Source organism: Symsagittifera roscoffensis, chromosome 7 (assembly GCF_963678635.1).
Source record: "Symsagittifera roscoffensis chromosome 7, txSymRosc1.1, whole genome shotgun sequence".
NCBI classification, from domain to species: Eukaryota; Metazoa; Xenacoelomorpha; order Acoela; family Convolutidae; genus Symsagittifera; species Symsagittifera roscoffensis.
The window spans coordinates 39,577,067-39,595,199 of NC_087068.1; the positions used below are offsets into that span (position 1 = coordinate 39,577,067).

At 33.0% G+C, this 18,133-nt stretch overlaps 1 protein-coding gene across 7 annotated transcripts in view; it reads left to right on the forward strand.

The window, feature by feature from the left end:
- LOC134851831 (putative neural-cadherin 2) overlaps positions 1 to 18,133 on the forward strand; it is a 100,403-nt gene that overhangs the window by 66,533 nt on the left and 15,737 nt on the right. For all 7 annotated transcript variants that reach the window (XM_063868085.1, XM_063868086.1, XM_063868084.1 and 4 more), the window contains 3 exons: positions 11,914 to 12,518; positions 12,763 to 12,908; positions 14,460 to 14,645. In XM_063868085.1, coding sequence (XP_063724155.1) covers positions 11,914 to 12,518; positions 12,763 to 12,908; positions 14,460 to 14,645 — 937 coding nt within the window. The remainder of the gene's footprint in view (positions 1 to 11,913; positions 12,519 to 12,762; positions 12,909 to 14,459; positions 14,646 to 18,133) is intronic.

An 18,133-nucleotide genomic window follows, 5' to 3' on the forward strand; every position in this document is an offset into this window, starting at 1 on the left:
TTTCGTTTTTTGCAAGGTAGAATTTTATATTTTTGGGTATTTCAACTGTGGTTTTACGTGTAAGTAATTCAGGTGGTGTATTTCGACTTAATGTGTCTGGTAATGCAAGATTTTTTCCTGCGGTCCAAACTATATGTAAGTTTGGGAATTTCATTAAAATTAATTGAAATCTATAAACTCGGTGGTTTGGATTAGACTTTTGTGTAAAAAGAAAGATGATTGGTTTATGGTCTGTGAATAGAACTGTGGGATGTTTTGATCCAAGTATCAGAAATTCATATTCTGTTAGTGTATATATTATGGCTGTACATTCTCTCATTAGAGTTGAGAGTCGTAGCTCTGCTTGAGTGAATAATCGAGAATTTGCTGATATGAGGTTCATTTTATTTGTACCATTATGTGATTGTAATAATGCTGCGCCGATGCCAAAGTTCGAAGCATCGCACATTGCATAAAATGGTTGATTTGAATCTGGAATTGTGTTTGAAATTTGTTCAGTTAGAAGTTTTTTAATTTCTTCAAATCGTGCTTGATGTTCTGTGTTCCATTCAAAATTATTTTGTTGTCTAAGTATATTATAAAATGGTCTTAGGTATAATTGCATTTTATAGACATATTTACTTAAAAAATTCAACATTCCAAGGAATTCTTGGATTTTCTTTTTGTTTGTTGGTGGTTGAAGTTTTTGAATAGCATCAATGCGTGATTTTAATGGGGTGATTGTTTTTCTTTCTATATTATGTCCTAAGAATTTTACTCTTGTCAAAAAGAAGTGTGACTTATCGGGGCGGCCTTCAGATTTTCGTTCTGAAGTATTTGGTGATATTGTTCTAAAACATTGAACATTTCTTCTTTCGTCTGTGATTGCATAAAAACATCGTCTAAATAGGTGATTGCGTTTTTCTTGAGTATTAGTGGTCGAAAAATTTTGCTCATAAAAGCTGAAAATGCTGCTGGTCCTATGGATATTCCATAGAATAAGCGGTTGAATTCATACTGTTGGTTTCCAATAACAAATTGTGTTAAACGTCGCGATTGTTCATCTAATGGCATTTGATTGTATGCACTATTCATATCTGCGGTTGTAAAGTATTTTCCGTTTATTTTTGTTAAAATAACTTGTATTGGTTCAATAGGCCAATTACACTTTGATTCATCTATGAGTGAGTTGAGGTATCTAGCGTCGAGAACGATTTTTAATGATTCTCCTTTAGCTAGAATGATAGCAGGGTTGATAAATGTGTTACCTTTTGGTTGTTCTTCTTTATTTACTGGTGAGATTATATTGTATTGTTCTAAAATATCAAGTAATCTGTTCACTTTATCGTGTAAATGAATTGGTACTTTACTTGCTCTTTGTTTTTTGAAAACTGCGTAGTGATGAGCTGATTTTGCCAACATCAAATTTGGATGTTGCATAGACTGATGAATATTTAATTAGCTGTTTGGCTAATTTTTCAAATTCGTCTTGTGTTATTTGTGAATGTTGGAAATTAAACATTGTTAAAAATTTCTGTTGATTCTCTGTGTAGTTATTTATGTTGAATGTCGGTTTGAAATATGGGGTTTTTGTGAAATAATCCGTATTTCTTTTTTCGTTACTTATTATATTATTTATGGATAATTCTTCATTAAGAATTGTGGATTGACAAATATCTAATAATTGGAGTATATTATTTACGCGATACGCTTTTTCGTGTATCGGTGATATTGTAGCGTTGGTTTCGCAATAGCCTAAAAGTCCTAAAGGTAGTGTTACTTGATAGGGTGTATTGTTGTATACATGTAGAGAAATAATATCTGAATTCGAGTTTTTCAAATATTTTATTGATGAGATTGTGATTTTGAAAAACTTATGAATAGGTTTGAATTCAAAATCTGACATATAAAATTTTTGTTTGTTTTGTTTTTTATCATATTGGTGAACTTGTTTGATTGAAAAATTATAGATGTTTCCTGATAGTGGTTTCAGGTGTTTTCTTTGCTGGTTATATATTGGATAAAATTTTGAAAAGAATGGTGGTTGTTTATTTAATCTTTGAAAAAATGTTAGGGATGTGTCTTTTGTTTTTGTATATTTATCTTTGATTAATATTTTACTATTCAAGATGTTGATTGTTGGTATATATTTAGAGATAAATGGTATTCCAATGATATTGTGTTTAATATCAGTGATGTGGAATATTTGTTTAAATGGTTTGGTTAAAATTTTGTTTTGCTCCATTGTTCTTGTGGGGAGAAGAAATAATTGAATTTTTCCATAGTTTACCAATGTTGATTCTTGTGCTGTTGCTAGTTTACTGGAGGTTTCAAGAGGTGTTAGCTTTGGGTGTAAGGTTTTTATTTCATTCCATGTGGGAATGTTTATTATATTTGATTCTGCTCCTGAATCAATTAAAAAATCAATTTCAAGATCTGGTGGTTGAAATTCTTTGCTTCTTGGACTTTCTAAAAGAAATGGTTTTGTCCAAATTTTTTCTTTGGGTTGTTCTTTTTGTATATTTTGATAGATGTGATTTGTATTTAAGCATTTTGTCTTGTCATTCTCATTGGGTTGATTTGTAGTGGTAATTTCATTAGTTTTTTGCGTCGTCGGTGTGGAATGGATGGGTTCAATATAATAATTGAACTGATTGATTTTCATATATGTGTGATGAAAATGGTTGTTCATATATAATAGGTTCATAGTCATTTTCGACTGCTATCATATTGATGGAGATAGTGTTTTCTGTTTCACTTTCTGAATCTGATGATTCACAGTTGATTTGATTGAGTTGTAACGTATCATTTACTGTGTCGTCAATACCTGGAGGGTCTGATGTTGTTTCTGGATTTGATTGTACTTGATTTATATTCCTTTGATGTTTAGGTGTACTGCTTCTATGGCGATTATTAGAATTATTATAATGGTTATTATTTCTGTGTGGTGATTGGGAATAATTTCTATAACGATTATTATAACTTGAATGTCGATTTAGTGAATTATTTCGTGATCTGTTTTGGTAATTATTGTTTGGTCTGTTATAGTTCGATCTATTATATGAGTTATTCCTTGATCGATTGTTCGGGTAATTCTGGTTTCGGTTGTTTGAATAACTTCTATTCCGATTATAGGAGTAGTTTCTATTCCTATTGTATGATGAATTTCGTGATTGATTGTTTGGATAGTAATTATTTCTTGATTGGGAATTAGATCTAGAAACAAATCGTGTTGTATTTGAATTTGATCTGGAGTAGTTATTTTGACTATTTGGTCTATTGTAGTGATTTTGTGATGAATTTTGTGTATTTCTTCGTTCTGGTGATCTTCCTCTATAACTTGAGTTATATGGTGATTGATTTCTTGTATAATTTGTATTGTTCGGGAGTGGTTTTCCTGAACTGTTGTTGCTGTACACAGTTTTGTTCGGTAGATTTTGATCTTTTTTCATGTATTGATAGAATGGTTTATTTGGTTCTTTATATTTTTGAGGTTTATTTTGATTGTCTTGCTGTTTTTGTCTACATTCAGAAATACTATGTCCGTATCGTCGGCAATAATTACACCATTTTTTGAAAGATGGTTTGCCTTTAAAGTTTGGGTGTTTTTCGTAAATATTGAGTATTTCAGTGATTTTTTCAACGAGGTCTGTATCTGATTCCTGTATGTTGTTGATACTTGTGGTATTTGTTTCGATTCGGTTAACATATTGTAATTTCAGATTTTCTGTTTCTTCGAGTTTCATTGTGATTTCTGCTTGTTCTAGTTTGTCTACTAGTTTTCGAAAATCTAAATCGGGTTCTCGAATTGAAGAAGGATGGGATGCTCTCTTTTTTATTGCTATTTTTCTTAATTGCGGTGTTAAGGTCATCATTAAGATTTCTGTCATCTTTGTGTTTTTATAGTCATGTGTATTTAATGAATATGCTTTTCGAACTAGTGTTTCGATGCGTACTGCTAATTGCTTGATGGTTTCGTTTGGTAATCTGCGAATTTCATTACATAAAACTCTTTGTTGTTGTTTGTTTCTTTCGGAGTCAAACATTTTTGAAAATTCTTTTGTAAACCTTTTCCAATTTGATTTTATTTCTATAGGCAATACTGAAAACCATTTTTGGGCTGCGCCGTCTAAAGTTGTTTGTATCAACGCTGTGCGTCGATGTATCCAGTTTTGATGTAGTGGCGTATTAATTGGTTCAGGTCCTATATTTAAAATCAAATTTGCTGTTACTGCATTTAAATAGTCTTCTACAGAATATTCAGGGTCTGTTCCTGTGAATACCATTAAAGGTTTGTTTGATGTTATTGATGATCCACCCATAAGGTATGGGTTCATTGTCATTTGTAATGATTCTGCTGCATTTGGCATTTGAGAAAAATTTGAAAGTTGATTTCTTGTTATTTCGTGTTGTTGAAGATAATATGGGAGTGGTATTTCATTTTGCATTTGTGTTGGTTGATACGAGTGTGCAATCATTGGGTTTTGTTGCTGAATTGGTTGAAAATATTGTGTATTAATTGGGTTTTGTTGCTGAATTTGTTGTTGATTTTGTGTATCTATCGGTTGTGGAGAAAAAGTTCTATGATTTGTATGTGGTTTCTGTACTCCTTGTCCACGATATTCTTGATTATAGGGTGCAAATATACCTGGTTGTAAGAAATCATCATCTGAGGATAAGTAATCCATTTGATAAGATGTTTGTTTTTTATTTTTATTTTGCTGAAAAAATGGATAATTTTCACTACGATCCTGTGGAGGATGTAGATTTGTTTGGAAATTTACTGAATTAGGTTGTGCTATTGGGTTATCCCAGTTTCGAGATCTTGTATAATTACTAAAATTTTTTCGTGGTTGATAATTTGTTTTTGATGGATGTGTGTAATTATAATTATGGTCTGCAAAATTGTTTCTAGTGAACGTTTTGCGTGTTTTTGGCGGTATTGTCATGGGTCTGTATGTTTGGTAATCCATGTGTGAATATTTTGGGGCAACCGAATGTTTGACGGTTGATTGTAAGGTTACTTGTGTTTGTGAAGGGTTTGTATTTCTTGGTGTTGTTAAATTTGGACGTATTGGTGAAATACTTTGTTGTGTAGTTGTTGTATGTACGATTTCTTCATTTATGAAGGGTGATGGTGTCTGGATATCTTGTTGAGTGAGATTTCTAGTTCCATTGAGGTTTTCATTGTGTATGACTGTGGAGTTTAAACTATTATTTTGCATATCGGGTAAAAATGTATTATAGTTTAATGGTGTTGCATCAATGGTTAATGGTATTACTCTTACATAATCTCTTACGTAAGATATCGTACTTATTGCTTGACTTGAGATTGATTGTGGGAAATTTATGAATGCGGAGTGAGACCATTCGGGGTCCCAAACATAGTCTGATTGTTCTGGGATGGCAGTATCATCGTTTGAGTTTTGGGGTCTAAAATTTTTTCTTGCTTGTGAAAATAAATCAATATTATGTGTGAAATAATCTATTATGAACCATGCCAAAATTTTTTGTAAGTCGTGTTTTGTATGTTGTGAAACTTCATCTTTCGTGAAATTTTCTTTAATTATATTTAGAAAACTAGAGAGTAGTGTGATTTCATGTCGTACTCTTATATGTTTAGATGTTTCTGTCGGTGAGACATTTGGTATCTGGATTTCGTTTTCTAATATCGAGATATAACTATATATTATTGCAAAAACTTCATTAGTGAATATGGAGTTTGCTCTTTGTGAGTTATGATATTGGATGCTTTTTATATATTCTGTGATTACTTTTGAAAATTCTAAATCAAGGTCGTCTGTTTGAATTATATATTTACTGTGATTCTGATTTGTTGAACTGAATTCTATGGAGTAGATTCCGTATTGTTGTGTTAGGTTACATATATCTTTTAGATAGTGATCGATAATTTGTCTTTTGATTTTTACATCTGGGAACTCTGTTTTACATGGACTGATTCCGGGTTCAAATAAATTTAAAAGTAAATTTTTGCAAAATATATGCTGTCCTCTATCAGTGGTTGCATCTACTATAAAGGGGAAGATATCATCATCATCTGGACTTTCTTCACCTGGGGTGTGTGTTGAGCTCATTTTTTCGTTTGATGACTGTTAATATGTAATTATCAATGTGTCTAATTGGTTGATTCCAATTGTATAAATGTACTGGTTTGTGTTTATATTGCTTTTTTATTCTTCTTTTTCCTCTTTTTGATGAATTTGAAGTTGTTTCTGAGTCGGAAAAATATAATTGATCGTGAATGGGGCAATTTTTATCTATAGATTCTTTTAATTTATAAAGTTCGTCTAAACTGTTGGTTTCTGATTCTGAAAATGCGTTGCGGTTTTTGGAAAATCTTTTTCGTGTAATTTGTCTTTGTTTGGTTATTATTTTTCTTTTTAGTGTTTGTCGTTTTGTTCTGATATATCCAACTGTTTGTGTGTTTGGTGTGATTACAAGATCGTATTTTTTGTTATCTATTTCACAATTGTGTAAAACGATTGTTTGTTTATTTCCTAGGTTTTTAAATGACATAAGGTTTAGGATGACGGATGCAAAAGGTTGTTAAATGATTTCTATTACTTAGACTGTTAGTCCTTACGATTTTTGGTTAGCCTAACCTGGGTCTATTTGTTCAGGGTTGGGGAGAAAAGTATATCGACTCCGAAGAATGATTTTATACTTTCTCGTGGCTAGTATAAGTTAAGGTGTTAACTTACTTAATCTTACTTAAGGGTAGTGATTGTGTTCAGGGTTGGAGAATAGTAAATCGATCCACAAGGTTCAGGTATAAATAGAACGCGAGTAGTTCGTTAGATACTATTTTAAACTTACTAAGTCTAAGATTTATCCTGGGTCTGGTAAGAGGGGGGATCAAGTGAAGGATGAATAACCGAAGTTCTTCACTGTTTATCCTAATTTGAATGATTAGTTTTGTTCAAAAATTTCTGTTAGTCCTGGGTTTTTAGAAAGGGTTGGATAGTGAATCGACGTTTGAGGTCGTTAGACACTAGCTAAGTGGGTGGGGGAGAACAAAATTGTTCTTTTTGATCCAAGGAGAGGCCTTGATGATCAAGTTTTAAATTTTATTAAATAGAAAATGATTTAAGATCCAAGGATAAGCCTTGATGATCTGATTTTAAAATTAAGTGAATTTAAGTTTAAATAATGATTTAAATTTGTGTAGAGAAAAGATTTAGTGTTTTTATGATATTAGTGAGCTTATGAATGCTGTTATGTTTAGGTGATGAAGCTGGAACAACAGGATGATTTATAATTACTAACCATTTATTGTCATGCTACTAATTTTTATTTTAATTTTTCAATAAATATTTTTCAAATATGTTTTGTATATTACTGCAGAATTTAGGTAAACGATCTGAGATCTTTTTATCAATCGTTATTGTATACTAATATTTGTTTAGCGCCTGAAATGATTTTGAAGATTGACTTCAAGATTTTATGTTTGCAGATGAAAATCTAAATTCATTGCTAGTAGTATTCTAAATACAAAAGTTTGTGTTGGCTTTTGCCGAACTATCATATAACTATATGGTAAGTTTCTACTTTGTCGTATGTCGTCTCTGGTTCGAGGTCTTCTTGCAATTCCGGGTAGTTCTGTTATCGTTCGGAATATTGGCTCTGATCTATTGAGTCGTAGAGACATTTCGATTAAATTATCGCCGTATAACATTTTGTAAATGTTTTTGTCTAAATTCTAATCTATTTTTTGGTTAATTCTAAGCTATTAAGGTCTTGTTCGAGACTTATGGTCGCACCAGATGAGTTAGGACCGAAGTGTATAACTCATAGAGTAATTTCGGATAGGGTACACCGTCTGCTCGTCACGCTATCTTATTTTCGGCCGGATAGATTCGTGCAACTTCTTAGTCTAATACCAATCCTAATCTTACTCTTATACTATCTAGTCTCAGGTTGTTTAACTAGTCTCTGCTAGGCTCAATAGATCTAGGGTATACTGGTTTATTGCGGTTGCTGAAGTCTTCTTGGAGAGTCAACTAATTTCTAAGTTAAATTCAAATCTCTCTGGTGCTGAAATTACAAGTAATTTCAGCACTTACAAATAAGTGGATTGTTAGTTAGATGGATCATGATTGGTTAATATCAAATACTTTACATTGGTAAAATATCTAATTTATCCAATCATAAAATGTAGTTTAGATCAGGTTCCATTATTTGCCATAATTGGCTTGTTACAAGGAGCAAAATTTATCCTTTTGTACTTTATATGGCGTGTGGGGGGTTGATTTTCATTTAAAAAATTCAAATTTTAGAAATTTTTTTTCATTTTGTTTTATTTCATTGAACTTTTTTAAATGTTATTACTGCTCCATAAACCTTAAAAGGCAGTCGAAACATTCAGGGCTTCGCCCTGATACGAGCAGTTTTGTTTTACTTAGTAACTTAAGTTAGCGCTATAAGTCTCACGCTATAAGTCTACATATATCCTTTTGGATCTGATTTATTTTTTAAATGATGGTTACAATACTATAGGCTATTCAGAATGATAAGCGATACAGTTTTCATTGGCGAGTTGTTTATTAATCAAACAACTTCTTAATTCTTAGCTACCTATTTGGGGTTGTTTGTGAGTCGGAAAAATATAATTGATCGTGAATGGGGCAATTTTTATCTATAGATTCTTTTAATTTATAAAGTTCGTCTAAACTGTTGGTTTCTGATTCTGAAAATGCGTTGCGGTTTTTGGAAAATCTTTTTCGTGTAATTTGTCTTTGTTTGGTTATTATTTTTCTTTTTAGTGTTTGTCGTTTTGTTCTGATATATCCAACTGTTTGTGTGTTTGGTGTGATTACAAGATCGTATTTTTTGTTATCTATTTCACAATTGTGTAAAACGATTGTTTGTTTATTTCCTAGGTTTTTAAATGACATAAGGTTTAGGATGACGGATGCAAAAGGTTGTTAAATGATTTCTATTACTTAGACTGTTAGTCCTTACGATTTTTGGTTAGCCTAACCTGGGTCTATTTGTTCAGGGTTGGGGAGAAAAGTATATCGACTCCGAAGAATGATTTTATACTTTCTCGTGGCTAGTATAAGTTAAGGTGTTAACTTACTTAATCTTACTTAAGGGTAGTGATTGTGTTCAGGGTTGGAGAATAGTAAATCGATCCACAAGGTTCAGGTATAAATAGAACGCGAGTAGTTCGTTAGATACTATTTTAAACTTACTAAGTCTAAGATTTATCCTGGGTCTGGTAAGAGGGGGGATCAAGTGAAGGATGAATAACCGAAGTTCTTCACTGTTTATCCTAATTTGAATGATTAGTTTTGTTCAAAAATTTCTGTTAGTCCTGGGTTTTTAGAAAGGGTTGGATAGTGAATCGACGTTTGAGGTCGTTAGACACTAGCTAAGTGGGTGGGGGAGAACAAAATTGTTCTTTTTGATCCAAGGAGAGGCCTTGATGATCAAGTTTTAAATTTTATTAAATAGAAAATGATTTAAGATCCAAGGATAAGCCTTGATGATCTGATTTTAAAATTAAGTGAATTTAAGTTTAAATAATGATTTAAATTTGTGTAGAGAAAAGATTTAGTGTTTTTATGATATTAGTGAGCTTATGAATGCTGTTATGTTTAGGTGATGAAGCTGAAACAACAGGATGATTTATAATTACTAACCATTTATTGTCATGCTACTAATTTTTATTTTAATTTTTCAATAAATATTTTTCAAACATGTTTTGTATATTACTGCAGAATTTAGGTAAACGATCTGAGATCTTTTTATCAATCGTTATTGTATACTAATATTTGTTTAGCGCCTGAAATGATTTTGAAGATTGACTTCAAGATTTTATGTTTGCAGATGAAAATCTAAATTCATTGCTAGTAGTATTCTAAATACAAAAGTTTGTGTTGGCTTTTGCCGAACTATCATATAACTATATGGTAAGTTTCTACTTTGTCGTATGTCGTCTCTGGTTCGAGGTCTTCTTGCAATTCCGGGTAGTTCTGTTATCGTTCGGAATATTGGCTCTGATCTATTGAGTCGTAGAGACATTTCGATTAAATTATCGCCGTATAACATTTTGTAAATGTTTTTGTCTAAATTCTAATCTATTTTTTGGTTAATTCTAAGCTATTAAGGTCTTGTTCGAGACTTATGGTCGCACCAGATGAGTTAGGACCGAAGTGTATAACTCATAGAGTAATTTCGGATAGGGTACACCGTCTGCTCGTCACGCTATCTTATTTTCGGCCGGATAGATTCGTGCAACTTCTTAGTCTAATACCAATCCTAATCTTACTCTTATACTATCTAGTCTCAGGTTGTTTAACTAGTCTCTGCTAGGCTCAATAGATATAGGGTATACTGGTTTATTGCGGTTGCTGAAGTCTTCTTGGAGAGTCAACTAATTTCTAAGTTAAATTCAAATCTCTCTGGTGCTGAAATTACAAGTAATTTCAGCACTTACAAATAAGTGGATTGTTAGTTAGATGGATCATGATTGGTTAATATCAAATACTTTACATTGGTAAAATATCTAATTTATCCAATCATAAAATGTAGTTTAGATCAGGTTCCATTATTTGCCATAATTGGCTTGTTACAAGGAGCAAAATTTATCCTTTTGTACTTTATATGGCGTGTGGGGGGTTGATTTTCATTTAAAAAATTCAAATTTTAGAAATTTTTTTTCATTTTGTTTTATTTCATTGAACTTTTTTAAATGTTATTACTGCTCCATAAACCTTAAAAGGCAGTCGAAACATTCAGGGCTTCGCCCTGATACGAGCAGTTTTGTTTTACTTAGTAACTTAAGTTAGCGCTATAAGTCTCACGCTATAAGTCTACATATATCCTTTTGGATCTGATTTATTTTTTAAATGATGGTTACAATACTATAGGCTATTCAGAATGATAAGCTATACAGTTTTCATTGGCGAGTTGTTTATTAATCAAACAACTTCTTAATTCTTAGCTACCTATTTGGGTGGAGAATTTGTGCTAGGATGCATAAAGTTTCAACTTAAAACTTATAAAGTTACCTCTCTCAGTTTCGGAAATGTTAAAATTTACTAATTTAGTTTTAGGAACTTAAGTTATCGTAAAAACCGAGAAAAATCTTATCCGTGTTTTTCTTCGGCATGTATGAAATTTTGTCCGGTAAAAATTGAATGGTCGGACTTTCGTTTGTCTGCGCAAGTTTTGTTGGCTGGCTTAGTTGCCACATCACGGATTTTTTTTGTCCTGTAAACAATGTTCATTACATTTGCAAGTTTTTAGCCTTGCAGTTTCAGGGGGGCTTACAACATTTTTGCAAAATCATTTTTTTCCGGCTCAACTGGTTTGTTCTCTAAGATCTTTGGCTTTGTTTCCGCTTCGTAAGCTTTCTTCCGTTGCTAATTTAATATTCAAATGTTTTGCTCGGCATGTTCGCCTAGACCTAGTTTTTTCAATTTTTTTTATTTTTTTACGTGTGTTTTTGTTATCTCTCTATTGTATCGCAAGTGATGCGAAGCTCCAATTCAAAAAATTTGATTAATCGAATATACTCTTGCTTTTTTCCATTTTACAGAACGTTTACCGTAGTCGTTTCTTGGTTTCTTTCTTTTAGAAATCAATTATTTATTAAATTTTTGTTTTGACAATGTTCTTATATTCAGTGTTCTTTAGGCTCCAAAAGCACTGGTTGCTTATCGTTTTTTTTGTCTCCGGGTCAGAGCAGGACAATTAAAGCAGTCAGCCTATTTGGCGACACTTTTTCTTTTGGCATCCGATTGATGCTTATTCTTAAAGCATTATGTCTTAGGTTAGTATTTAACAATACTACATTATATAACAAAGGCTCGAAGTCTTTTGAATCCCTTTCAAGGAAGTTAGTCGAAAAAGTTTAATTAGTTCTAAGTATTTCGTTTTCCCTTAATTTCTTGGTTTTCTTTTCAGAAAAAGGCAGTACAGCCGTGCAAGCCGATATATCTGCGCCAGTCAATGTGAATGATGCAGATTGCTGCTCATCCAATGGCAAATTTTTCAAATTGACATCAATAGAGCCGTCTCAGTTTGGCGCCGAAAGTTTCGAAGTTGACGGCAACGGGTTATTGTACATTTTCAGTGGTCTAAGTCAAGGTTCCTATGCAGTTAATGTAAACGTAGAAGATCAAGATGACCCCAATGGTAACATCAATGTGGCGTCAAAATTCCAAATTGAAGTGTCTCGAGTTACTAGAGAGATGATCGAACAAATGATGACGATAAAAATCGTAGGAATAACCGCCGATCAATTCGTTGGATCTGCAACTCAGTTCAGCCGAGTTGATTATTACGCCAGATTGCGTAATAGTATCAGACAAATTATGTCACTGCAAAGTGCGGAGCAGGTCGTGATTTTTGGGCTGAAAGAAAGTGATGATAATTATGAGACTGATTACGGCTGGCCCTATCATCAGCCAGAGTTGGATGTTGGATTTGTAGTAAGAACTGGACCTGGAAGCGAAGTATTCTACTCACCAGTGCTCACGAATTTCTATCTTAGTTCTAGCCGCGTCAGAGTAAGTTCCGCTTCGCCAGTATTTGAAGCGAAACAGCACGCAAAAAATATGACTAACTTATTTAACATATACTCTTAAAAACCTTTAAAAATTATAAAACATTACAATTTTCTAAATATAAAACATCAAAAATCCTTTTAAGCGAATCCTTTCAAAAAATTTTTTCAGGTAAAGTTGTCTTAAATTAAAATTAAATGAAAAAAGAAATGATACTTTTAAAATAAAGGATACCTTCTGTTAAAAGTTGTCGGAACTGCTGGGCTTGACTGTGGCCGAAGTGAATGTGGAGCTGTGTGACACTGGGATAGCTACTACCCAACCCGATTGCTACACTAGGCGCACCGTAGACACTGAAAATGGAGCTATTCTAGTCGGATCATCATCTCCCAGGTGAGCCTTTCAGCGTTGATTGTGTCGCATTGTCGGGCATAACCTGATCTGATGCAGGAAAAACTTGACATTAGTCGTTCGGTCAAATCCAGATGAACTCAATTCAGCTTGTTGACGCGACGCGTATTTGAGTGTGTGAAAACTGTTTATTGTTCCGACCATTTGAAAAATGGAGAGGAATTTTGAATTCGGGTGTGTTTTAGTTTTTTGTTCCAACTTTCGTAATGAAAAAATCGGAATATTTGTGCTCGGGGTGGGTTTGTTTTCTTCAGGCAAACTTTGACTTTTTAAATAGCCATTTTTGACAGAATTTTTTTTATCGCTCGAAAGGTATTGTTGTTCTGAGCTTAAGTTTGAAAAGATATTTCACCTGTAACCATTTTTCGTAAAGTTATAGGGGTTTGAAGATTGCCATTTCGGCCAATTTGGGGTAATTAACGCGCAATTTATTTCGCGCTATTAACGCGTAAGCGGAGATCTCATCTGTGTTAGAAATCGTTCCAAATTGGGCAAAAGAAGCTTATTTGCCATAATTGATTTGTTACTAGGAGCAAAATTTATCACTTTATACTTTATATGGCGTGTGGGGGGATGATTCTCACGAAAAATCTCAAATAAAAAAAATTCATTCTATTTTTATTACATTTAATTTTTCATGCTTTTACTGCTCCATAGACCTTAAAAGGCAGTCGGAACATTCAGGGCTTCACCCTGATACGAGCATTCTTGTTTCTTTTGTTTTCCACGCAAAATCAGGTACCACAAACAATCATCAGACTGCGTTTAGTGATAAGTTATATTGAAGCCCTCTCAGTCGTGATTTGAACAACTTACAAAATTCACAATAATTATTTCTATCGTCGAGAAAAACCGGTTTGAGATTTTTGATATTTCGTCTTAATTCGAGCGAATAAAGCATGCGAGCAGGCTTACAACAGCTTAATTATGCCTATTTCAACTTAATTTTAAGCAAGTAAAACTAAGCGAGTTTTTTAGCTTCTTTTTGGGAACCAAAGACTTCAAAGAACTGAAAATTTTTCTGGAAAAATGTTCATATAAATTTTCCTTTTTTTAAATTTTTTTTCTTAGTTTTTCTTGTAATTCTTCTACGAACATTTTTGTTCAATTTGTCTATATTACTATAGCTTTCTAATATGCCTAAATTATATTTTTAGGTCAGATCCTTTTATCACACCGAGCAGAATAAACTACACTAATTTGGAAAAAAGCTTTTTTCCACATATGTTTTCAATTTTTTTTATTCTTATGTTTTTTATTGTAATTTGCATGAACCGTTTAAATTGTGATTCTGTTTGATAACTTTTTTTGAAGCTCAGTAGATAAAAGCGTTTTTAGCTGATGTGGGATTTCTGCTTCATTTGGAAAAATTTTTTCAGAAAACTTCTGACAAACAGCTGGAATAATCAATATTGCCTGCTAATTATCTATGTAATCAATACTTCCTTAAAAACTTCTTTATATTGAATACTCATCATCCATGTAGTCAATACTTCATTAAAAATTATTAATCTATTATAACTGTATTGAAAGGTCCATAGTAGCGCTTCGAATGGTGATTGAGGCCGTGAGTGACCAGCTGTACTACAAGGCCATAGCCCCACAGAGACTGTTCAACGTGGAGGAGGAGGTGTGTGTTCGCAACCCATGCAAGAATGAAGGACAGTGTGTACCCGAGTATGGCGATTTGTCCACGCAGACTATGAGATACACTTACAGGTGAGCGATAATGTGATATCATAAGGATGGTATCATAGGGTTTGAAAGTAGTTAACTTGCGTAGCACAAAATATATCGCCCATTGTAATGTTGTCCCAAAATATGCACTAAATGGACTCGTTGATTGCTGCGAATTTGTCAACTAAAGCCATCATTAATTCACGCACTAAATGGACTCGTTGATTGCTGCGAATTTGTCAATCAAAGCCATCATTAATTCACGAAAAGATAGATTCTCGTAAGAGCTATCATGCTCTTACGACAAACCGCTGCTCCATCTCCAGTCTCTCAACCATACCTCACAGAGTACTCTCGTTCTCTAGTCCAAAACTCTGGGACTTATCACTATTTCAAAAACATCAGTTGAGATTGCTCTTGATGGCCAATGAAAACTCAGCATTGGCTGGTGTTCTCCGCTGGTGGACTAAATCCACCATAGAAACAAACTTCCCTAGGACAAGTACCCCAGAGTTTAAAATCCCCCAAACTCAAACTGAATGACAGGGCAGCTAGTGTTTTATTACGAACCTTCTTTTTATGTAAACTAAATCGCAAAAAAGTTTTCCTTGAAGTGTTCACTTGTGTGCCTATCTTTTTAAATGTTAAATGAAAGTCGGCTGTGGACGCAATGTTTAACTGAACGCAATGTTTTAGCATTGTCGAATGCAACGTTTAAAAGCTTATTTAGGCTTAACGTTTCAGAGAAGGCCAAGATTGTTCAAGTATTTTCAAACTTTCTGAGTCTCGAATTTTCTCGAATCACTTTTGACAATAATTCAATTCATTAGACTAGATGAACTCAATTCACTTTCAAGGCTAGACTGTACCTGTCCATTTTTCCGAAATTTTGCCTTTACAGATTGATTTTAATCTGAAGTGAACTAACTAAAAACAGCAACCTCCTTGGTGAAATCTAGTTTTTGCAAACCGATCTGCATTATGAAAAATTTCGAGATAAATCAAAATTTCATCGCCTCAATAGCTTGCTTAGAAAACGTGAAACTTCTCGCCAGTCGATTTGCTCTGTGAAACATTTTGACTTATTTCGAAGTTTCAACGAATGCTCAGAAAAACTTCGAACCTCATAAAATCTTTGATATGTTTCAAACTATTTCATAGACCAAATCGTTTCGCAAAAAATCTTAAGTTTCATAAAGCAAAACTTTTCGTAAACTTTTTCTAAGCCAGTTTTTCCCGAACCGACTTACCCTTTGATATAACATAAAATATTTCAAAATTTCAGAGCTTTAATAACTTCCATAGAACAACTTAAGTTTTTCGCAAAGCAATTGGGTCTATGAAATAGTTTGAAATAATTCAAAGCTTCATTGCTTAAATAGCTTGCTTAGAAAAACTTTTATTTTTTGCGAACCAATTTGGTTTAAGAAACAACTTGAAAATTTTCGAAATTTCATAGCTTCAATAGCTTGCTCTAGAAATCAAAATTTTTGCGAACCCATAAGATCTATGAATTAACTTGAATGTTTCGAAGTTTCTTAGCTGAAATGGCTTCCTAAAAAACTATTGACTTTTGCGAACCGATTCGATCTATGAGATAACTTGAAATATTTAGCTTTCTGCAACACGATTTGGTCTTAAAAACAACTTGGATTAGTTGAAGGTGTCATAGCTTGCCCTTTTTGCCGACCGATTCGTTCTATAAAATAACACAAAATTTTTCAAAAAATCATAGCTTGAATACCATCATTCAAAAAAACTAAATTTTCACGAAATGTTTTGGTCTAAGAAACAATTTGAAGTATTTTAAGTTTTCATAGCTTCACGAGCGTGCTTAAAACATCTTGAGCTTTAATTTGCTTTGAAAAAGTTTTTCGAAGTTTTATTCAGTTTTTTTTGCCTAGAAAAATTTAATTTGGCTCCAATAGGAAAACTTGGTTCCTTTTTTTAAAATTCCTTAAAGATAGCCAAGTTTCACAGCCTGAATATCTTGCTCTGAAAGAATTTGGAACCGATTTATCCTGAAACTACCTGAAGTATTTCATAGCTTGAGTAGCTTTCTAAACAAATGATTTTTTTTTGGACCGATTTGCTCTATGAAAAACTTGAAAGTTTCATTGCTTGGTTAGCTTCAATATGAAAACGTAAACGTTCCTTAAATCCAATAGTTTGCTGAGAAAAAGTACAATTTTTTTTGCTATCCGATTCCTTCCATGGTATATTTTGAACTGTTCCAAAGTTTCATAGCTGGCTTAGAAATTCTCGAACTTATCGCAAACTGCTTCGATTTTGAAATAACTGAAAAATGCCAACTTTCATCGTTTAAATAGCTTCATTAAAAATAATTAATTTTTTTTCCATCTGGCTCGCGACATGAAATAATTTGAGAATATCTCAGTGTTTCATGTCTGGAGTAGATTGCTAAGAAATTTTTTAACTTTGTGCCTCCGATTTGATTCTTGAAATAACTTGAAAAGTTTCATAGCTTGCTCAGAACAATAATTGATTGTTTGCGAGCTGTTTAATCATTTGATACAGGCTTGCTAGTTTGCTATAATCACGATCTGTAGCATTGGAAATTTCATAGCATCTGTTCTCTGCTTAGTTTATTGCTAGCGTTTGTGATGGTCTTAGCATCTGTGGCTGAGTGGTTACTGCGTGAGACTCAGAATCTCTAGGTCACAGTAGCTCGCAGATCAAACCCGAGGTGTAGCCGATTTTTTTTTACAAATTATTTTTTCTACTTCTGTTTTGCAATTTTTGGAGCTCTAGAGCTGCATTTTGTCGTGTTTTCGCTAGTGTCTGCGAAGCGAAGCTTCGGCTTTGTGTTTTAGGATTGCGATTTAGGCTTGCGATTTTTTTTTTTCGGGTTAACAACTAGTTTAACAAAATCATTGATTCAAATGACGCTGCTATGAGATGCTCATTTTGATGCAATATTTCAAGCTCATTTTCAACCTCATTTTCATGAAAATTCAAATCTAACTACTGGGTGCGACTAGTTACTACAGGGTAGTTTCAGGGGGAGTTGAAACTTTAATTTTTTTGCAATTTTTTTTTTTCGTGTCGTTCCAAAGATTGTCGGCCTTGTTTCTTCTTCGTAAATTTTGTTCAGTTGCTAACTCGAATTTTAAATGTCCTGCTTATGGTGTTTGCCTAGAGTTCTTGTTCGATAAAAACAGGTAATATGAAAGTGTTTGGATTGGGTGTTTTTGTTTAATTTTTTTGAGGCACTTTTTGCAAAAAAAAATAGTTTTTTTTTTTGCAAAAACCGTTCTACCTATTTTCAAAAAAGGATATCCATAAAAAGACCGCCTACATTCATGTGTGCCTGTATAATCTCTTGATCTCTTTTTGCTTTACTCTTTTGTCTACAGCCTTTGAAATAGTTTTTGGGGTGGAATATTTGACCGATATTTTAAGAGTTTTTGTGTTTTCTCAAAAACTTTCGTGCCAAATCTGCCGAAGTAATCTTTTTAAAATTTTCAAAAAGTCAAGAGTTTTCACTCTTCTGACATATTTTAGTAGAG